Source organism: Salvelinus namaycush, chromosome 4, assembly GCF_016432855.1.
Source record: "Salvelinus namaycush isolate Seneca chromosome 4, SaNama_1.0, whole genome shotgun sequence".
In the NCBI taxonomy this organism is placed as follows: Eukaryota; Metazoa; Chordata; class Actinopteri; order Salmoniformes; family Salmonidae; genus Salvelinus; species Salvelinus namaycush.
The window spans coordinates 24,118,690-24,142,499 of NC_052310.1; the positions used below are offsets into that span (position 1 = coordinate 24,118,690).

General features: G+C 44.5%; 1 protein-coding gene across 1 annotated transcript in view; it reads left to right on the forward strand.

Annotated features, from left to right (window-relative positions):
- gucy2g (guanylate cyclase 2g) overlaps nt 1–23,810 on the forward strand; it is a 78,180-nt gene that overhangs the window by 7,826 nt on the left and 46,544 nt on the right. Inside the window, exon 3 of the mRNA XM_038990732.1 lies at nt 19,329–19,677. Coding sequence (XP_038846660.1) covers nt 19,329–19,677 — 349 coding nt within the window. The remainder of the gene's footprint in view (nt 1–19,328; nt 19,678–23,810) is intronic.

Sequence of the window (23,810 nt, forward strand, 5' to 3'; positions counted from 1 at the left end):
TTGTGGTTGGTCCACACAATGAACAGATGTTCCGCCCCCTCCAGCCAGTGCCTCCACTCCTCCAACTCCATCTTCACCGCAAGAAGCTCAGGTGTTGAGGCGATGGGAGAAGAAGGCACAGGCATGTATCTTGAGGTTCAGGGCAGAACGCTGGGACAGGACAGCCCCCACTCCGACATCCGAAGCATCGGCCTCCACCACGAACTGGAGGCCCGGGATGGTGGAGCGATGAAATTCGCACTTCTCTGCTGTCACAAAAAGCTGGTTCTCCAGGAGGCATTCAAAACCCCGTCGGATGTGGAGCACGTGTTCATGGGCGGTACGGGAGAAGACGAGGATGTCATCGAGGTAGACGAAGACGAACCGGTTCAACATGTCACAGAGAACATCATTAACCAGAGCCTGGAACACAGCTGGGGCGTTGGTAACGCCAAATGGCATGACCAGATACTTGTAGTGACCGCTGGCCGTGTTAAAGGCAGTCTTCCACTCGTTCCCTTCCCATATCCGTACCAGGTGGTAGGCGTTCCGTAGGTCCAGCTTGGAGAAAACGGTGGCCCCCTGGAGCGGCTCGAAGGCTGAAAGAGATGAGTAGTAGCAGAACCCTGCACTGGCAGGGTAGGTAGAAGGACGGATGAACCCTGCAACTAGGGAGTACTCAATGTAGGTCTACATAGCCTTGGTCTCCGGACCCGACAGAGAGTACAGTCATCCCCGGGGTGGAGTGGTGCCTGGGAGACAGTCAATCCCGCAGTCATAGGGTTGGTGCGGTGGAAGCGAAGTGGCCCGGGCCTTACTGAACACCTCCCGAAGGTCCTGGTATTCCGCTGGAATAGCAGAGAGGTCCGGAGCAACTTCCGAGCCCCCAGGAAGACGTCCCGGGGCAGGCTGCGTCCCGGGCTCTATCCCATGATGGCACCAGCAGTCCAGTCTATGATGGGACTGTGTCGCTGGAGCCAAGAGAATCCAAAAACCATGGGAACCTGAGGAGACTTAATGAGCGGGAATTGGATCGTCTGTGTTTCTCTGACACACAAAGGTTGATGGGGGTGGTATTGTGGGTGACCCGGCCTATAGAGCGCCCGTCCAGTGCTCTAACGTCCATGGGAATGGAGAGGAGCCGAGTGGGGATGCCCAGCTCGGACACCAGGGTAGCGTCCATAAAGCTCTCATCGACCCCAGAGTCGATGAGTACCCAGAGAGATTTAGATTTTTTCCCCCACAGCAAAATTACATGAAAAGAGGTGTGAGTAAGGGGAGAGGAAATGTTCTCCATATGGCCCACCAGAGTACTCGTTCCTACCGGTGAGCCTGGTCTTTTAGTGGACAGGTGGAGACGAAATGACCAGTAGTCCTGCAATACAGGCAACTGTGAAGCCTGTATAGCCGTTCGGCTGGAGACAGCCAAGCTCTGCCTAGTTGCATTGGCTCGGGAAGAGGTGAATCGGCAGACTACCATAGACTCTCGGGGGAGCTTGGGTAGCCTCGGGTTCTTTCGGCAACAGAGCCGTCTGGGACTTCCGGGATGCCTCGGAGGCGAGGTGGAATCCTTGGGCGGGAGATCTCCTCTCCTTCCTTCGTTCCTGTAGACGCCCATCAATCCGAATGGTCAAGACAATGAGCGAGTCGAGATCCGAGTAGTTCCCGGGCTGCGTCCTTTAATTACTCCAAAACTCTGTGCAGGAACATGTAAAATAGCTCTTCCGGGTTCTAAGCACTCTCAGATGCCAACGTGCGGAAATCCACGGCATAGTCTGCCACACTGCGCGAGTCTTGCCGAAGCTAGCGTAACTTCCGGGCAGCCTCTCTTCCGGACAATGGAGCATCAAAAACTTTATTTATCTCCGCCACAAACTCCTCCAGACTGAGGCATACGGCCGACTGTTGTTCCCATACTGCCGTTGCCCAGGCGAGAGCCCTCCCCGACATTAGTGTGATGAGGTACGCTATCTTAGAGCGGTTCGAGGGGAAGGAGGAGGGCAACCGCTCGATGATGAGGGAACACTGAGAGAGAAACGCCCAACAGGTCCCCGACTCTCCATCGAAGCGCTCCGGAGGAGGTAAGCGGGGTTGGCCGGGGAGGCGGTGTTGCTAACAGCAGGGTTACTGAGGGGTTTGGAGGTTACAGTCGTGGTAGGCTGCCTAACAGACAACCACGGAATTGCTGTTCAACGCTCGGTCATGGAGTATGGTCAAGGTCTGGAACCCTTCCATAATACCACGAAGCAACTCCTCGTGCCTTCCAATGGTGGCTCCTTGGGAGGAGATGGCGTTGCGGAGCTGGTCCCAGTCTGCTGGGTCTGTCATGGCAAGTTCGTACTATCACGTTTTAGGGAAGTCCAAGATACAGACAGGGAAAACTAGAAAACAGGAACTAGAAACAGACAAGTGCAAGGGGAAAAACGCTGGTAGGCTTGACGAACAAAATGAACTGGCAACAGAAAAACAGAGAACACAGGAATAAATACACTGGGGGATAATGGGGAAGATGGGCGACATCTGGAGGGGGGTGGAAACAAGCACAAAGATCAGGGTGTGACAATATGTATTTGTTGTCAAATGTTTTTGCCGTCAAACTGGTGGCAGTTGTGAACACAGTCAATAGAAGAGTTGAATGAGTGAATTGAATTGAAAATAATGCCATTGTTGGGTAGAAGTTTTTTCTCTTGAACCATATAGTCTATCTACTAGAAAGTCATAGACAATATGGACACAGATGTTATAAATGAATGCTACATATGAATACATTTAAAACATATTCAAGTATAAATTACTAAAATTACGATAGATTGTCGTAGATCTTCCGGTAATTACCAAAATTACTGACGATTTCGGTAACTTTGGTAAATTACCGGTAGCTTTGCAACTCTGTGTGAGTGAGAGAGACAGAGCGAGAAGGACATTGCTATTATGAATGTCAATCTTAGAATAGATTATATGAACAAGGTTGAGGTTTGTACTCACCAACAACAGAACAGAAAGAGTCCCCACTTTAGAAAACGTGAAAATAAAAGTAAATTATACTATTAGCCTCAATCAAATTAGACAGAGAGGAAATGAAAGGAAGAGAGAAAGAAAGAGAGACATGTGTATTCATGTGTGTGTGTGTGTGTGTGAGAGAGAGAGATACACAGGGAGAGAGAAAGACATTGACATTCAGAATAGAAATCTTAGAACTGAAAGAGCCCCCTTTGAAGAAAAAAAGGGGTCTGGTCACTGAAACCTTAAAAAAAAGTAAAGTATACAATTAGCCATCAATCAAATTAGAGAGAGAGGGAGAAAAAGGAAGAAAGCGAGAGAGACAGGAGATGTGTATGAGAGAGAAGTGTGTGTGTGTGTGAGTGAGTGAGTGACACAGGGAGATTAGAAGAAGATTATATGAACAAAATGGAGGATTATGCTCACCACCAACAACAGAACTGAAAGAGCCCCCTTTGTATTAAAAAGCAGAGTTGGAAAAAGGACCCAATTGTCATACTTGAGTAAAAGTAAAGATACCTTAATAGAAAATGACTCAAGTAAAAGTGAGTCACACAGTAAAATACTACTTGAGTAAAAGTATTTGTTTATAAATATACTTAAGTATCAAAAGTAAATGCAGAAGTACAAATAATTTCATATTCCTTATATTAAGCAAACCAGATGGCGCCATCCAACACATAGATATAATTTACAGACAAAGCGTGTGTATTTAGTGAGTCCGTCAGATCAGAGGCAGTAGGGATGACCAGGGATGTTCTCTTGATAAGCGTGTGAATTGGTCCCTTTTCCTGTCCTGCTAAGCATTAAAAATGTAACGAGTACTTTTGTTTGTCAGGGAAAATGTATGGAGTAAAAAGAAAAATATTTTCATTAGGTATGTAGTGAAGTAAAAGTTGCCATAATGACAAAGCAATTTCAATAAAAAACAAAAAACATGATACCTTTTTTACATAAGTATTTAGACCCTTTGCTATGAGACTCGAAATTGAGCTCAGGTACATCCTGTTTCTATTGATCATCCTTGAGATGTTTTTACAACTTCATTGGAGTCCACCTGTGGTAAAATAAATTGATTGGACATGATTTGGAAAGGCACACACCTGTCTATATAAGGTCACACAGTTGACAGTGCATGTCAGAGCAAAAACCAAGCCATGAGGTCGAAGGTATTGTCCCTGAAGCTCTAAGACATTGTGTCGAAGGCACAGATCTGGGGAAGGGTACCAAAAATGTTCTGCAGCATTGAAGGTCCCGAAGAACACAGTGGCCTCCAGGATCGAGGCGAAGATAAACGGATCAAAGTACAGAGAGTTCCTTGATGAAAACCTGCTCCAAAGCGCTCAGGACCTCAGACTGGGGCGAAGGTTCACCTTCCAACAGGACAACGACCCTAAGCACACAGCCAAGACCATGCAGGAGTGGCTTTGGGACAAGTCTCTGGATGTCTTTGAGTGGCCAAGCCAGAGCCCGGACTTGAACCCGATCGAACATCTCTGGAGAAACCTGAAAATAGCGACGCTCCCCATCCAACCTGATAGAGCTTGAGAGGATCTGCAGAGAAGAATGGGAGAAACTCCCCAAATAGCAGTGTGCCAAGCTTGTAGCGTCATACCCAAGAAAAGTCAAGGCTGTAATCGCTGCCAAAGGTGCTTCAACAAAGTACTGAGTAAAGGGTTTAAATACTTATGTAAATGTGATATTTCCGGTTTTTATTTGTAATAAATTTGCAAAAATGTATAAAAACCTGTTTTTGCATTGTCATTATGGGGTAATGTGTGTAGATTGACGAGGAAAAAAATTAATTCATAATTTTTTAAAATAAGGCTGTAACCTAACAAAATGTGGAAAAAGTCAAGGGGTCTGAATACTTTCCGAAGGCACTGTAAGTACTTTACACCACTGGAAAAAAGTAGGTCTGGTCACTGAAACCTGAAAAGAAAAGTATAGTATACAATTAGCCATCAATCAAATTAGAGAGAAAGAGCGAGAAAAATTGAGACAGAGTGGAAGGAAGAGCGAGGGGAGCGAGGGGGGCACAATCGTAGGAGAGGGAGATAGAGGGGGTGCACAGAGAGAGGAACGCAGTGGGAGAGGGGGAAAGGCAGGGGAAGAGAGAAAAAGAGATGAAGCCTTACCTGCATTTATTCATTTGTCCAGACAAATCCCACAATCTTTTGCATCAATCAGAGCACATGGGGTTGATGGCAGAACTCTTCCTCTGCACTAGCTTGCCGTTTCTGCCTCTCATCTATAACTTGTCAGGGTTGATCCTGACAAGGAATTTGCAAAGAAGTGAATCACATCAGGTTTTGCTGAATTTATTTTTCTTCAATTTGTCGCTGGTGAACTGGTCATGTAAAGGAACATCTTACATTTTATACACTATGCAAATGAGAGACAAGGCAAGTAGCCTTGTAGTTTTGTAACTTTTGTAGGCTTTCTGAATGGTCTTCAATGTGCAAAAATGTAGAGCAATGGTCTTCAGCGCAAAAACTTAATGAAGGGCATCTGGCAGAAATAAATTACCCACAAACACGAATATGATTTTTAAAATATCTTATGTGATTGCGTTTTCATGAATTTGATGATGTAATCGTCAAGCCCATTCAAAAGACCAGGGACATGAACATGAAACTATGACGTAGGAACGCATCACTTGCACGCCATATTACAAATCTGTGAATATCCATAATGCATACACTTACCTTTGTATGAATTCCAAGGTGATGGAGGCTGACTATTGAAGCTCTATGTTGAACACAAAGTAGGATGCAAAGATTGACAGCGATGCAGTACAGTCTGAAGGGAGGGCTCTTGGGTTAATGGAAATTGTCCCTTCAACAACCATTTTTTCGCAGTCAAAATGGAATCACCTGAAAAACGTGCATTTACTGTCATTCTACAGTTATCTTTTAATTACACATGTTAATATCACCACTCTAATAGCAACTTGATATGCCAAGCTGAATAAATATATATAATATAAATGAATAAAATGACAAATTCTGCCTCTGCTGGTGACCTGCAAAACATAAAAAATATCATACAAATTTCATATCAACAAGACTTAAAACATTGAATCTTTCTGTATCTCAAGGTTATCACTACATAAATAAAGAAAACGACTTGCATCAAACAGAATAAATAGTTGTCCTTCATTCTCTTGGGAGTATTCCATCATTGCCAAGATAGTACCAACCCACTGGGCAAAAACTGGTTAAATCAACGTTGTTTCCATGTCATTTCAAAACAAAAAATCAAATGTGATGACGTTGAATCAACGTGGAAAACTGATTTGGATTTGCAGTAAGTCCTCAACGTAAGTGCATTTCGTATTTTTTTAACCCAACTTTTAACCTAATTCCAATGACACTGTGAAATTTTTGGGTTGATTTCACATTGAATTCACATTAGTTGAAAACTCAACCAAATGTAAATCAAAACTAGATGTTGAACTGACGTCTGTGCCCAGTGGGCATGCCCTGTCCCCGTCTCTACATTATTTTACAATTCCATCTTTACCCCCTTGCTCCATCGAAACCTTTCGATTTGTGAATTCATCTCTATCCCTGTGTGGATCTTGAAGTGGTGAACCAAAAACTTCTCAGTGAACAGAAAAGGCCATAGCTTTTTGAGTTCTTCTAAGCTCGGTGAAGGGCTTCCATTTATTGCGCAGTGCTGCTGTGCATACCTGCTGCTCAGACCCCTGCACCACTGCGCCATTGCAGTTCACTCTGCTGTGCATACGTGATCTGCATGAGCTCCTCCACTCTTTGGTCCGCACCTTTGGGGCGCCTCTCGTGAAAAAATATTGACCATCTCCATCCTCTTCCATGGTGTCATGCTTCTCTTCATCTGGCAGATCTTCAGGCTGCCAGTTAATGCACCCATACTGTAGCTGTCCGTTTAGGCACAATTTGAAGGTTTGGCCTAGATTTCTTTAGTGTTAGTGCGCTTTTTTCTTCGGAGACGGGCAACCGTATTAGTTCTGTTTTTGTTCTCTACTCATTTTTTTTTGTTGCATTAACAAAACCAATTCCCCCTCTTCTGTTTAGTCGAGAAAGCTGTCAGTGTCACGTTCCTGACCTGTTTTCCTTTGTTATGTATTTGTTTTAGTTGGTCAGGGCGTGAGTTGGGTGGGTTGGTCTAGGTTTGTTTTTCTATGTTGGGATTTTGTGTTCGGCCTGGTATGATTCTCAATCAGAGACAGGTGTGTATCGTTTGTCCCTGATTGAGAGTCATACTAAGGCAGCCAGGGTTTCACTGGTGTTTTGTGGGTGTTTGTTTCCTGTGTCAGTGTTTGTCGCACCATACGGGACTGTTCGGTTTGTTTGTACATCGTTCCTTTTGTGTAGTCTATTTTCCCTGTTCGTGCGTTCTTAGTGTTATATGTAAGTTCGTATAGTTCAGGTTTGTCTACATTTGTTTTGTTATTTTGTTAATTATTTCAAGTGGTTTCGTTTCGTGTTTTTCCCGTCTTGTTTTATTAAAATTATGTCATCACAACCCGCTGCGCCTTGGTTCAATCACTACTCCTCCTCTTCGGTTGTAGAGGAGGAGGAATACCGTTACAGAACCACCCACCAAAACAGGATCAAGCGGAGTGGAGAAGGAAGGCAGGAACAACAGCAATGGGGAAAAGAGGAATGGACTTGGGAGGAGATCCTAGACGGTAAAGGACCCTGGGCAGAGCCAGTGGAGTGTCGCCGCCCCAAAGCGGAGCTGGAGGCAGCGACAGCGGAGAGGAGGTTGTATGAGGCTAAAGCAAGGCAGAGCGGCTGGAAGCCCGAGAGGCTCACCCAAAAATTTCTTGGGGGGGGGCTAAAGGGGAGTGTGGCGAAGCCGGGTTGGTTACCTGAGCCAACTCCCCGGGCTTACCGTGGAGTGAGAGGGCGTCGTACTGGTCAGACACCGTGTTATGCGGTAAAGCGCACGGTGTCCCCAGTACGCGTGCTTAGCCCAGTGCGGGCTATTCCACCTTGCCGCACTGGGAGGGCTAGGTTGGGCATCGAGCCGGATGTCATGAAGCCGGCCCAACGTATCTGGCCTCCAGTACGTCTCCTCGGGCCGGCGTACATGGCACCAGCCTTACAGGTGGTGTCCCCGGTTCGCCTGCATAGCCCAGTGCGGGCTATTCCACCTCGCCGCACTGGCAGGGCTACGGGGACCATTCAACCTGGTAGGGTTGGGCAGGCTCGGTGCTCAAGAGCACGTGTCCTCCTTCACGGTCCGGTATACCCGGTGCCACCTCCAAGTACCAGTCCACCGGTGGCAGCCCCCCGCACCAGGCTGTCTCTCCGGGTTCTCTCTCCAGCTGCTCCCACCTGTCCAGCGCTGTCAGAGCTTTCCTCCTCTCCAGCGCAGCCAGTGCCTATACCACGCACCAGGCTGTCTCTCCGTCTCCTCCCTACAGGTCTGCCAGTCTGCCCAGAACTGCCCGTCTGTCCTGAGCTGTCGGAGCTGCCCGTCTGTCCCGAGCGGTCAGAGCGGGCTGTCTGCCCAGCGGCGCCTGAAATGCCCGTCTGCCCAACGCCGCATGAACTGCCCGTCTGGACTGAGCCTGCAGAGCCGTCGTCCAGCCAGGACCAGCCAGAGCCGTCCAGCCAGGACCAGCCAGAGCCGTCCAGCCAGGACCAGCCAGAGCCGTCCAGCCAGGACCAGCCAGAGCCGTCCAGCCAGGACCTGCCAGAGCCGTCCAGCCAGGACCTGCCAGAGCCGTCCAGCCAGGACCTGCCAGAGCCGTCCAGCCAGGACCTGCCAGAGTCCCTCAGCCAGGACCTGCCAGAGTCCCTCAGCCAGGACCTGCCAGAGTCCCTCAGCCAGGACCTGCCAGAGTCCCTCAGCCAGGACCTGCCAGAGTCCCTCAGCCAGGACCTGCCAGAGTCCCTCAGCCAGGACCTGCCAGAGTCCCTCAGCCAGGACCTGCCAGAGTCCCTCAGCCAGGACCAGCCAGAGCCGTCCAGCCAGGACCTGCCAGAGCCGTCCAGCCAGGACCTGCCAGAGCCGTCCAGCCAGGACCTGCCAGAGCCGTCCAGCCAGGACCTGCCAGAGCCGTCCAGCCAGGACCTGCCAGAGCCGTCCAGCCAGGACCTGCCAGAGCCGTCCAGCCAGGACCTGCCAGAGTCCCTCAGCCAGGACCTGCCAGAGTCCCTCAGCCAGGACCTGCCAGAGTCCCTCAGCCAGGACCTGCCAGAGTCCCTCAGCCAGGACCTGCCAGAGTCCCTCAGCCAGGACCTGCCAGAGTCCCTCAGCCCGGAGCTGCCGTCCCTCAGCCCGGTGCTGCCCCTTATCCCGGTGCTGGCCCTTATCCCGGTGCTGCCCCTTCATTTAGGTGGGTTTAGTTGGAGGGTGGTCATTGGGAGGGGGATACAGAAGCGGGGAGTGACTATGGTGGTGTGGGGACAGCGTCCGGAGCCTGAGCCACCACCGTGGTCAGATGCCCACCCAGACCCTCCCCTAGACTTTGTGCTGGTGCGCCCGGAGTTCGCACCTTAAGGGGGGGGTTCTGTCACGTTCCTGACCTGTTTTCCTTTATGTATTTGTTTTAGTTGGTCAGGGCGTGAGTTGGGTGGGTTGGTCTAGGTTTGTTTTTCTATGTTGGGATTTTGTGTTCGGCCTGGTATGATTCTCAATCAGAGACAGGTGTGTATCGTTGTCCCTGATTGAGAGTCATACTAAGGCAGCCAGGGTTTCACTGGTGTTTTGTGGGTGTTTGTCTCCTGTGTCAGTGTTTGTCGCACCATATGGGACTGTTCGGTTTGTTTGTACATCGTTCCTTTTGTGTAGTCTATTTTCCCTGTTCGTGCGTTCTTAGTGTTATATGTAAGTTCGTATAGTTCAGGTTTGTCTACATTTGTTTTGTTATTTTGTTAATTATTTCAAGTGGTTTCGTTTCGTGTTTTTCCCGTCTTGTTTTATTAAAATTATGTCATCACAACCCGCTGCGCCTTGGTTCAATCACTACTCCTCCTCTTCGGTTGTAGAGGAGGAGGAATACTGTTACAGTCAGTGTGCTTTTGCATGATTGCCTTGGTAATTACTGCACATTGGTTGCGTGTAGGGTTCAAGCAAACCTTTTGGATTCCATTTACAATAACTCTAATCATGTGTAGTCTATCTTGCTTCTCTGGTCTTTACCCATCGTTATCCTGTCCCACGGGACATTGAAACTGTCCACCAACCAGACAGCAGGCCTTGGGGAGTAGATTGTGCCTGAGGCTGTCTGAGACAGCAGGGGATTACACACACGGAGTTGGCTGCCGGCTTTCTTGAGCACCATTATCTAGAAAATAAGGGAAGTAGTAACAGGTCATAAAATATGAGGGAGCACAAACAGCAACTTCACAGGCTGTTTGTACCCCTCTGGTCTGGGCACAGAGTTCCATAGTATTACGTCCCAGACTATCAGGTTCAGAGTTCAGCCTATTCACACACATAGTAGCGCGCACAAATATTTGTGTACAACGGCAGTATTTGCTACTCTGACTTATTTATTTGACTTCTATCACAAGCCTTTTTCCCTTGAAGGCATGGATAATTTAACTACAGTGAATTGGTGAGATATTGTCTTTGATGTCCTCCTCTTAACCAAATACAGGCCTTGTGGCTCTTCCACTCCAACTTTAGTTAGTTCATTTAATAAAGTCTGCAGTGACTCCTCCAGTTTTGGCAGCACCCTCTGTATGGCCTTTTCAACAGTCTCCATTTCACCATGATATTTATGCGTCTAACTTTCTCACTCATCATTATTCACTCATCATTCGGGACTATCTGTAATCATGGTAGCATCCACATTAATGTAGAAATGTTTAGAAACATATTCTATTCTTATTTACAATAAAAGTGACTCCAAAATGACACAATACATTATTTGCTATTCATTTCTATTGGGCACAAAATTATCTAAAACACATCCAAAACAAACATCAAACGCGTCCAACAAGTTTGTAGAGTCACAAGCTTGATGTAATCATTGGGTGCTAGGAATAGGGGACCAAATACTACATTTTTGACTACTTTAACACACATTTTATCCCAATACTTTTGGTCCCCTAAAATGGGGAGACCATGTACAAAAAGTGCTGCAATTTAAAAAAATAAAAATAATGATCCCCGTTATTCTGTTTCAGTAGATTCTCTTTTGATAAGTCATTCATGATTTGTCTGATATCATTGTCTGAAGTGTTCAGTTTTGTCAGTTGTTCATGAACTTTTTATAGTGCATGCCATACCATCATTATTTATCGGAACTCCTGTATTATTGTTTGACTGGTGGTGGCCGATAACAGCATTTTAGCTTGTATTCTAAGATAGAAATGATTATTCAAATATTCCTCCCAAATATTCCTCCTCCTTGTCAACGGCAACAAATGTGTCTTTTATCTCTACACCTGCACCCTCACAACTGTGCTTAGGCATGGTCTCAGTGTGATGCGGATTACCACTACCTGTGGGCCTACCCCTATCCCCATAGTCAGGGTGCTCCACCAAGTATTTATGTTTTCTGTACAAATGTGATGTGAAAGATGACTTCGGACAACTGTTTATTAGACATTGTATTTTTTTGTCACATCCCTGATATGCCATTTCAGTGCTCGCAAAACATTGAAAAAGTTGGGAGATATGAAAGTACACCCATCAAGTTGACATGTCAGATTCACATCCTCCATTCTTTCTCTATTTTGTGTTGTTATTGCTAGCTTGTGTTATCGACACACGTGGGTTTTAAAGAGGCACAGTTTTTAAAAGTGCAGAGGCTCTCAGACACCCCACAGACAAATATATATATGTGTTTCTTCACATGCTGTATAAATGTCGGGGTAGAGTCTGTACAGAAACCACACTGTTTGCACATCTGCAAAATTGTGGAGAGGCCAGGAGGCTGAAGACGTACGTATTTTCCAGACGTTGAAATCAGGTACATTTTTGGTTCTGAATGAAAGTTCGAAAGTAGATGTCTATGTTTGGGCCAAATCAAGGCTGGTCCAGACTGGACAAAATCTGAACCAAACATAGACAACTATGATTGGTTCAGATTTGGTCCGGACCAGACCAAAATAACACATATATAGAATAATGTAGTAACCAAAAAAGTGTTAAACAAATCAAAATATATTTGAGATTTGAGATTCTTCAAAGTAGCCACCCTTTGCCTTTATGACAGCTTTGCACACTCTTGGCATTCTCTGAACCAGCTTCATGCTTCATGAGGTAGTCACCTGGAATGCATTTCAATTAACAAGTGTGCCTTGTTAAAATGTAATTTGTGGAATTTCTTTCATTCTTAATGTGTTTGAGCCAATCAGTTGTGTTGTGACAAGGTAGGGATGGTAAACAGAAGTTAGCCGTATTTGGTAAAAGACCAAGTCCATATTATGTATAGTAGACCGGTGGAAATCTGTCCTTTGGTCTAATGAGTCCTAATTGGAGATTTCTGATTCCAACCACCGTGTTTTTGTGAGACGCAGAGTAGGTGAATGGATGATCTCCGCATGTGTGGGGATGCTTTGCTGTGACACTGTCAGTGATTTATTTCGAATTCAAGGCACACCTGTATGGCTACCACAGCATTTTGCAGCGATACGATCTGGTCCCATCTGGTTTGTGCTTAGTGGGACTATCATTTGTTTTTAAAAATGACAATGACCCAAAACATACCTCCAGGCTGTGTAAGGGTTATTTGACCAAGAAGGAGAGTGATGGAATCCTGCATCAGATGACCTGGCCTCCACAATCACCCGACCTAAACCCAATTGAGATGGTTTGGGATGAGTTGAACCGCAGAGTGAAGGAAAAGCAGCCAACAAGTGCTCAGCATATGTGGGAACTCCTTCAAGACTTTCGAAAAGCATCCCAGGTGAAGCTGAATGAGAGAATGCCAAGAGTGTTGAAAACTGTCATCAAGGCAAAGCGTGGCCACTTTGACAAATCTAAAATGTATTTTGATTTGTTTAACACTTTTTTGGATACTTCATGATTCCATATGTGTTATTTCATAGTTTTGATGTCTTCACTATTATTCTACAATGTAGAAAATAGTCAAAATTAATACAAACCCTTGAATGAGTAGGTGTGGCCAAACTTTTAACTAGTACTGTACTGTATATAGATAGATATGTGTCACATATCAGTTTGCAAACAATGTAAAAAAAAAAATTGAGTTAATGCCGCATACAAACATGGTCTCTTATTTGCTTTCTTGAGTAAGGCAGCTCCAAAATGCAGGTGTTTCAGCCTAGCGAAGTGCTTTCTGTGCTGGAGTGGTGTCGAAAGAGCGCTGTCTCACCCGTTCCCAGATGAGGTTGTAAACCTGATTTCCAGCATTTTCAGGGACTCGAGGTCCTCTCACAGTTCCCGAGTGGCCAGTTCATCTTTGACGGAGTTAGACAGACCCTGGTGGAAAGCGGTAACCAGTTCTTCCGTATTCCACCCACTTTCAGCGGCAAGGGTGCAGAACTCAATGGTGAAGTCAGCCGCTGGTCTGGCCCCTTGGCGGAGGTTGAACAGTCGGCTGGCCGCTTCTCGTCCTCCGACTGGGTGGTCGAAGACGCATCGCAGCTCGGCAGTGAAGGCTACTATGGATCTGCAAGATGGTGGCTGCTGTTCCCACACCGCCGTTTCCCACACCAGGGCCTTACCCAAGAGTAGAGAGATGATGTAGGCGATCATGGCCCGATCGGTGTGAAACGAGGAGGACTGTAGCTCGAACACCAGAGAACACTGAGTGATGAACCACTTGCATCCTCCCGGGTGACCGTCATACCGCTTGGGGGCTGGGATCTTGGGTTCCCGGTTCCCTGCAGGAACCACAACAACGTCTGTAGCACTGGATGATGAGACCTGGGCATTGGCACCTCCTGCGTTGGAGGCGTGCCGTGGTTGGAGGGACTCGGCAAGTTCCTGAAGGGTCCCGGAGATTTGGGAGTGCTGTTCTTGCTGCCGTCCTAACAGTGGGCTACCACATTCTGGACCTCGGTGATCTCTTCTGGGTCCATGTTGTGGCAGAAGCTTGCTGTGACATGGTAAGGTTGGACCCAGGTGCAGAGAAGAGACCAGACGAGGAATCAGTGGTTAAGGATAAACATAATACTTTACTGAGATACGGTAGCCGCAGGATCACAGTATACTTGAAAAAACAGCAAACACTAAGTCTATAAAACTCATTCAGGAAACGAATGCACACAGCTAACAATTCAAGCTTCTGCAAAGGACCAGAGAAAACACACCTCTTTTAACAGGGACACAATCATGAAATAAGACACACCTGAGGTCTCTGCTGCCCTCTGGTGCCAGGAGGAACCATTACAAAAGTTCACGAGTAAAAAAAAAAGTGGTTATCAAGTCACATAATAAGTTGCATCGACTCACTCTGTGTGAAATAGTGTTTAACATGATTTTTTAATGACTACCTCATCTCTGTATCCCCCACATACAATTATCTGTAAGTTCCCTCAGTCGAGCAGTACATTTAAAACACAGATTCAACCACAACGACCAGGGACGTTTTCCAATGCCTCGCAAAGAAGGGCACCTAGTGGTAGATGGGTAAAAATAATAAAAGCAGACATTGAATATCCCTTTGAGCATGGTGAAGTTATTAATTACACGTTGGATGGTGTATTAATACACCCAGTCTCTACAAAGATACAGGCGTCTTTCATAACTGAGTTGCTAGAGAGGAAGGATACTGCTCAGGGATTTCACTATGAGGCCAATGGTGACTTTAAAACTGTTACAGAGTTTAATGGCTGTGATAGGTTAGTATTGTGGAGTAATTGTAATTCAAAGTGACAGAGTGAAAAGAAGGAAGCCGGTACAGAATACAAATATTCGAAAACATGCATCCGGGGAATAGAGTGAAATATGGAAAGGTTTATGGAAACAAGGTGTTCCTCAAAGGTAGCGTTCTCCTGGCATCCGCAAAACCCAGATTAATCTGTCGGACTGCCAGATGGTGAAGCGTGATTCATCACTCCAGCGAACAAGTTTCCACTGCTCTAGAGTCCAATGGCAGCGAGCTTTACACCACTCCAGCCTAGGGTTGGCATTGTGCATGGTAATCCTAGGCTTGTGTGCGGCTGCGTGGCCATGGAAACCCATTTCATGAACAGTTCTTGTGCTGACGTTGATTCTTGAGGCAGTTTGCAACTCGGTATTGAGTGATACAACCGAGGACAGACGATTTGTACGCGCTTCAGCACTCAGCGGTCCTGTTCTGGGAGCTTGTGTGGCCTACCACTTCGTGGCTGAGCCGTTGTTGCTCCTAGACGTTTACAGTTGACCGGGGCACCTCCAGCAATGCAGACATTTGATGAACTCACTTGTTGGAAAGGTGGCATCCTATGGCGGTGCCAAGTTGAAAGTCACTGAGCTCTTCAGTACGGGCAATTCTACTGCCAATGTTTTTCTATGGAGTCTATGGCTGTCTATGGTTGTGTGCCCAATTTTATTCACCTGTCAGCAACGGGTGTGGCTGAAATAGCCAAATCCACTAATTTGAAGTGGTCTTGTCACAAAGTCATGTGTAGTTTGGGCAACTCACTAATATGTATCTCTGTGAAAAGATGAGACTCTCACGAACACGATGGTGTTCTCCGCTTTGCTCTACGACCCCCACAAGTGTCACGGGACTCGTCTGAAGGTAACCCGGTACCGGAAGAAAAATGTATGGAAGTGATTAGGGCATTGCCACGTCAAAGGTAAACGGATAATTCCACAGTAAATAAAAAAATATATATATATATTCTGAGCTTTCTTATATCTCTCAGATATAGGAAAGACACTTCAAAACATACTTCCTTTCAATTTATTTTTGGACTGTTGTTCCATGTATGAATCTGTCAACGTTTCATCAAATCATTTTTGTATTTAAAAAATTCTAAATTCTAAATAAAATAGCTAAATGATCCTTGGTATGACGACCGTAAAGCAATTCCATATGTTAGATTAGTAGAAACTCAGACCTGGGGCCTTAGACCTTAGACAAAAAGCGATTGTGATTGGGAAATAAAAATAGACATGGTTTTTAAAAGGTAGTGGTAATCTTTGTTTTTGTAGGCAGCTCAACTTACCCCATACATGCCTCTTGTGCCAAGAGCCCACTTTTTATGGACAAGCTATGTTTTCAAAACTGTAATGTTTACATGAATTCTGATTATTTCCAGGTATACACAAAATCCTGAAATACACTGAATATAGGAACACATTCCTAATATTGAGTTGCACTGCCCCTTTTGCCCTCAGAACAGCCTCAATTCATCAGGGCATTGACTCTACAAGGTGTCGAAAGCGTTCCATAGGGACGCTGGCCCATGTTGACTCCAGTGCTTCCCACAGTTGTGACATGTTGACTGGATGTCTTTTGGGTGGTGGACCATTCTTGATACACACAGGAAACTGTTGAGGGTAAAAAAAACAGCAGCGTTGCAGTTCTTGACTTAAACTGGTGCACCTGGCACCTACTTCCCAAAGGCACTTCAATCTTTTGTCTTGCCCATTCACCCTCGGAATGGTACACATACACAATCCATGTCTCAATCGTCTCAAGGCTTCAACATCCTTCTTTAACCTGCCTCCTACCTTCATCTACACGGAGAGAAGTAGATTTAATAAGTGACATCCATAAGTAATCGTAGTTTTCACCTGGATTCCCCTGGTCAGTCTATGTCATGGAAAGAGCAGTTATTCTTAATGGTTTGTATACTCAGTGTACAGTATACGTAGATATCTTTGTTAGAAATAATAATCTATTTCCCTTGATGGAGGGATGCTGAATGTAAACAAATTCGCAACTTACCCCACTCTATCCTACAGTTTCTAATGAGGAAGCAAATTTCAAAATGTCAGATCAAATCTGAAAACTGTCCCAACACATCTGGGACAGTTTTCTCCAGCACATCTGGGACAGTAGACTCCAGCAAATGTAATTTGACTATTTTCAGGAATTCATGCTACTGAGGCTGAATAAGAAATGGTGCACTGCACCAGGGGGACAGAGAAGGATGAAACCAAATGCCTTCAACTGAAATGTGTCTTCCGCATTTAACCCAACCCCTCTGAATCAGAGAGGTGCGGGGGGCTGCCTTAATCGACATCCACGTCTTCAGGCGCCCAGGGAACAGTGGGTTAAATACCTTGCTCAGGAGCCAAACAACAGATTTTTACCTTGTCAGCTCGGGGATTCGATCCAGCAACCTTACGGTTCCTGGCCCAACGCTCTAACTACTAGGCTACCTGCAAAACAGACAACTTTAGTCTACCACATTCCATGATTGCTTTCATGCACCATTATTATCCTGTAAAATAAAATGAATTGGGTGCATACTCTCTGTTTTCTTTAATTATTTAGCATGTAAGGATACCCATAGTATAATGGATTAAATATATGACTCAATCATAATGTTATCAACATTTTCTTCAGTCGTGCCAAGATATTGCATCGGGAGGGGATGGGGGGGGGCGTTAATTCAGGCTAAGTGTCCTGCGTTTTACATGTAGCTCCTATGTGCTTGGTTTACTTTTAACAATGGAAATGATTCATTTGTATGATGTACGTACCTGTTAGAGCCATTTCGTTATGGTACGGAAAATGTATAGAACTTATTTTGGTTGATATATGAAAGTTATAGAAACTGTTTAGAAAACGCTTATTGTGCACAGAACTGCAGACGGATATATCGGTCCACTAACACAGGACCATTAAAGGCTCGGTGCACTACTTATGTGAACAACAATTTTTATTGTTATTTTTTCATTCAGATTTTTCAGGGGGTGCTGCAACAACCCTTTCCGTGGCTATGCTCATAGATAGAACCTAACCATTCCATACAGTATGTGCATAATATAATACAGTTCACAGTCAAAAATGATTCCTGGAGTTTGTTTAATTTTGCAGTAGACTAAATATTTACCAAAGACATCCTAAATCTATGGGCTTTTATGTTTTTCTTCGTAATATGTATAACGGCACAATCATGTTTTATCATTCTGGCATGGGCACATCAAATATTTTTCATGTAGGAAGGACTCCGGTAGGTTCAGGCTTGAATTCTGGGTTTATGTGTGTTTTGTAGTAATATCTAAAAAGCTTTGAATTAATATGCGCATTAGAGATTGCTGTCCATTACAGTAAGTCTACCATAGATAGTTGCCTCTTGTGATTTGTCCGCTGAACATTGTGTTGGTAACTTTTTTTTCTCATGCATTCCGGTACCTCTGAACCCCCAGGTCAACCCCCCTCTTGTGCTCACTTTGTATTCCTGCACCTCCCAATTTACAAATGAAAGGCCCGGTACAGTAAAAAAATTATTTACCTGTGTTTTATAAATTTTTCCACACTATGAGGTTGGAATAATACTGTGAAATTGTGAAAATTATGATAATGCCCTTTTAGTGTAAGAGCTGTTTGAAAAGACCGCCTGAAATATCAGTCTGTTTTGGTGGGATGGAGTTTTGGCCTGCCTGGTGACATCACTAGGTTCAAAACCTCTCTGCCAATAACAGCTAGTTTTCAGTTTTCCCCTCCCTACTCAGACCACTCCCAAAAAGTCCTCGCAAAATTCTTACTTCAGAAATTGTTCTTTGCTAAGAAGCTATTTTTGTTTCTTTTTGACCATTTTAATTGAAACAGTCACAGTAAGATACTTAATTGTTACCCAAAAATGATTTGATTTTGCGATAAAACGGCTGCATTGGACTTGAATAGAACTGAATAGGCCTATAGTTTGGTCACTTATTTTGAGGAATTTTTCAAACTAATGTTTGAGGACAAGAAGTACTCTTGTTTGTTGACTCTTTGGCAATGAACTGGCGGGGAAGTTTGAATGGCCAGAGTGTGTAGCTCTGGTATAGGACTAATGTGATCATATAGGCTAGTGGTGATGCATTGGTACAGTACATTGCAGTACTGATGCATTATAAATGTAGCCTACATGAGAAAAGAGAGAAATTCATTCATTCAACAACGGACCTGTCGGTGACAGAACACTTGTCCCAGAGAACACTTTCTAATGGTCAAACCAAGGTATGCAAGTATATGGGTAAACTTGGCTAGGTTGGAATAAATTATATAGGAAAACCTGCAAAACGGTGAATTTTAAACCGGGGGAAAAATGCACATCCCTCCCCTATGCCCAAAAGAAAAACACGCAACCCTCCCCAAATAAAAAAACATGTTGCACCCCCCTACACTATTTTGGACCCCCCCCCAGTAATTATCGAACAGTCCCTAATGACTATGTATTCACTTTTGGAGGCACTGTAGTATCCTTTAAAATGTATACATTTTGCACGGGCAAACATGAACAATGTCTATGAATATAATAATAATTTTACTCTTTGTTTTACAGGTCACCGGTCTTATTGCATCTACTTGGAACATCCCGATGTTTGGCTTTGTCGGACAATCCTCCAAGATGGACAATACTGCCATTTACGATACTTACATCAAAGTTGTGCCCCCCCTTAAAAGAAGTGGAGAGGTCTTAGTTAGGACACTGCAATATTTTGGGTGGGACCATGTGGCTCTGATTGGAGGGGGGTTAGATTCAAACACTTGGGACAAAGTTGATGCTTTATGGAAGTCTGTCGAGGATCAGCTCAGAGCTCAACTCACCGTGACAGCAAGTGTTAAGTTTGACACCAGCAACATGGAACTTGTCCACAGGAATGTCAAGTACATCTCGACAGTGGCAAGAGGTAAGCAAACAAATGTTCCTCTTCTATTACTCAGTTATATAGTGCTGTAGTGCTGTATTGTCTTTTAATGTGGTAAGTGGGATTGTATTGCAGATGGCCTGATGAACTATGCTTGCATGATGAGTAACCTTGCCATAGACCTGAAGACTTGCATTATCTCCCTATTCTATTACATAGGCATTGATTGAAGCTCAATGTTAAATTCAGATCTCCCTACCATCATATCTAAGCCAATATGACACCAATCTCAATAAAAAACTAGCAAATCAACTTGATTGGAGGTACACAATACACTCTCACCTCTCGTCATGAGCCATCCAGTCCATTACCAAGAACCATATACTGGATTTTTAACAGGGCCGTTAGCATTACATGCTGACTACACTGCTCGCATCGCGTGCGCGAGCATTGCAAAATAAATGTACACATACATGTTATTCAATTATTGCACCCACACTGCTCGCGTGTGTCAGCGAGCGTCTGTGTAGCCGGGTGCTAAAATAGATATTGGTTCTATTCGTGATGCTCAACGCGCTGCAAGTCCTGCCTCTCAAATCTTCTCATTGGTTTTTAGGAGCATATACCCACATGGGTGATTGAAAGATGAACTGAGGTCCATTCTCCAGTTGGTTGTGGTAATGCACCGTAAAGTTGGTTGCCAACCGCCATATAAAGTCCAAAGAAGAAAAAGAAGCCTGAAGGAAGGAGGAGAGATGACGAGAAACGAATTTGGTTTACCATTTTATCTGTGGATTAATTGTCGAAGTAGAGGACCTTGTGCATTTCGGGTAAAATAACAAACCAATATTTATATCCCAGGACAAATGAGCTAGCAACAGCAAGCTAGCTAGCTAAATTGCCATAAATGCTTTTCGGCCTGTCCCCAAATTAATATAATTGGTTCAGAGTTAATTTTGATATTTCAACCTGCGTGTCCTGATCGCGTCTGGTGTGGGGGGACAGAATCAACATACGCGTGAGCGGTGTGGTCAGCATGTTAGGGTTTTCAGACAACTTTTTGCCCAGAATTAATTCAATGTTTAGGCATTGGATGAGAACGAGACTACAGCGTCCATAAAGTGACCATTAGACTTGCGGACCTTTCGGACTGAATACGTTTGTAGGGGCAACAGATTTGATTAAACGTATAATTTATTTCTCTTACTTGCTCATTTCTGTCCATTAAGAACCAATGATGTGCTACCTTTTGTAGCATTTCTGACAAAGCTAACATCTTTTTTAGCCAACGCTCAGAGTTCTAACACCGGGTCGGTTGCTCGGCAACAACACAGCTGCTTTCACCAGGCTGCCAGTCATAAGAAGTGTATGCGAACAAACCTAGGCTACTGTAGATAGCTAGCTATATGGTTGTATTCAAGCTGAGGTAAATCAATAAATGCAAACAGATATTTTGATTAGCTAGGTAGCTAGTTAACGTTAGCTAACATTAGCAAAGACTTGTATAGCTAAACCAGCCTGTCGTTTCTAATGGCAACAAATTAGTCATAGTGGCAGAACAAGCAAGGAGGTGGGAAGAGCCAAGCACGATTTTTTAAAAAGTCTGCAAAACTTAGTCCATTCTGTTCATTTAAAAAACAAAATCCTCATCAATCTACACACAATATCCCATAATGACATTACAAAAACAGTTTTTTAGACATTTTTGCAAAAAAATACAAAATTAAAAAAATGAAATATCACATTTACATAAGTATTCAGACCCTTTACTCAGTACATTGTTGAAGCACCTGTGGCAGCGATTACAGCCTGGAGTCTTCTTGGGTATGACACTATAAGCTTGGCACACCTGTATTTGGGGAGTCTCAAGCTCTGTCAGGTTGGATGGGGAGTGTCGCTGCACAGCTATTTTCAGGTCTCTCCAGAGATGTTAGATCGGGTTCAAGTCTGGGCTCTGGCTGGGCCACTCAAGGACATTCAGAGACCCAAAGCCACTCCTGCGTTGTCTTGGCTGTGTGCTTAGGGTCGTTGTCCTGTTGGAAGGTGAATCTTCACCCCATTCTGAAGTCCTGAGTGCTCTGGAGCAGGTTTTCATCGAGGATCCCTCTGTACTTTACTCCGTTCATCTTTCCCTCGATCCTGACTAGTCTCCCAGTCGCTGCCTCTGAAAAACATCCCCACAGGATGATGTTGCTTCCACCATGCTTCACTTTAGGGATTGTGCCAGGTTTCCTCCATACGCTTGGCATTCAGGCAAAGAGTTCAATCTTGGTTTCATCAGACCAGAGAATCTTCTTTCTCATGGTCAGAGTCCTTTAGGTGCCTCTTTTCAAACTCCAAGCGGGCTGTCATGTGCATTTTACTGAGGAGTGGCTTCTGTCTGGCCACTCTACCATAAAGGCCTGATTGGTGAAGTGCTGCAGAGATGGTTGTCCTTCTGAAAGTCTCCCATCTCCACAGGGGAACTCTGGAGCCATCCCTGACCAAGGCCCTTCTACCTCGATTGCTCAGTTTGGCCGGGCGGCCAGCTCTAGGAAGTGTCTTGGTGGTTCCAAACTTCTTCCACTTAAGAATGATGGAGGCCACTGTGGGGACCTTCAATGCTGTCTACATTTTTTGCTGTCTACAATCCTGTCTCGGAGCTCGAACAATTCCTTCGACCTCATGGCTTGGTTTTTGCTCTGACAACTGTGGGACCTTATATAGACAGGAGTGTGCCTTTCCAAATCATGTCCAAACAATTTAAATTACCATAGGTGGACTCCAATAAAGAAACATCTCAGGATGATCAATGGAAACAGGATGCACCTGAGCTCAATTTCGAGTCTCATAGCAAACGGTCTGAATACTTATGTAATAAGGTATTTCTGTTTTTGTTTTTAAATACATTTACAAACATTTCTAAAAACCTGTTTTCGCTTAGTCATTAAAGAGTATTGTGTGTAAATTGACCAGGAAAACATTTTATTTCATCAATTTTAGAATAAGGCTGAAACATAACAAAATATGGAAAAAGTCAAGGGGTCTGAATACTCTCCGAATGCACTGTACATGTACTTATTTGGAGTGCCTGAGGGTGGCGCTGTTACCCTGCCTCAGTGTGCTAATATATTACGTGGTGTGATGTTAAAAAGTAATACAAAGGAAAGCTGAACATTACAAAACATGGAACAAATGAGACCACCAACTACTCTGAACCTAGAGGGAAATTGGAGTGTGGATGCAGAAATTCAACCTTTATATCATCGCCAGTGGCATCTCAGAGGAATCCGAAAAAGTGAAATGTGCCACATTCTTGCACGTAGCCAGAAAGATGCAATCAAGGTATTCAATTTTGACAATGATGTAGATGACTTGGATGTAAGAGCTTTTCCGAACGTACTGTGAGCCATGAAAAAATTGGACATACCTGAGGCATATATTTTTTACGAGAGTGCAAGGACAAACAGAATCAATTGATGCTTATGTGACTGATCTAAAAAATAAAGCAAAAGACTAAGTTTCAACAACATACCGAGTCACTGATACAGGACAGAATTGTGTGCGGAATCACAAATGACCAAGTTCGATGGCAGATTACTCAGAGAACCAGATCTCCTGCTAGCTAGACCAATAGACATTTGCCGTGCTAGTGAAGCGAGCCAGAGCCATTTGATAATGCTTCATGAGTTAGACAAAGACAGTGCACAGCTAGTAAAAGAAAGATCACAGGGAGAATGCTCATGTTGTGGGTACAAACATGAACCAAAAAAGTGTCCAGCATATGGTCAGATATGCAAAGTATGTTACAGAAAAAATAATTATGCCAAAAAGTGCTTCTCACGCACACACACGGGCAGAAAATCAGAGGATTCACAGCATAGACAGGGGATAACAGCAGAAAATGAGGACATGTTCATTGGGACAATTGAAGTGAAACAGAGTGAAGTACAATGTGTAGCTCAGCTAGTGAATGTCAATGAGAAAAATACTGAGAAAGAGCAGTGGACAGAAACACTGAAAATTAACATTGAGAAACATACTGTTACGCTATATACAGGAGCTCACTGTAACGTCTTATCTTATCTGTGAAAGACTTGAAAACACTGAAAGTGAAATTCAGTGTCGATTCCATGCAAAAATCCAACTGTAAGCTTGTGACGTATTCTGGCCACCAGAGGCTCTGATACCGCAGG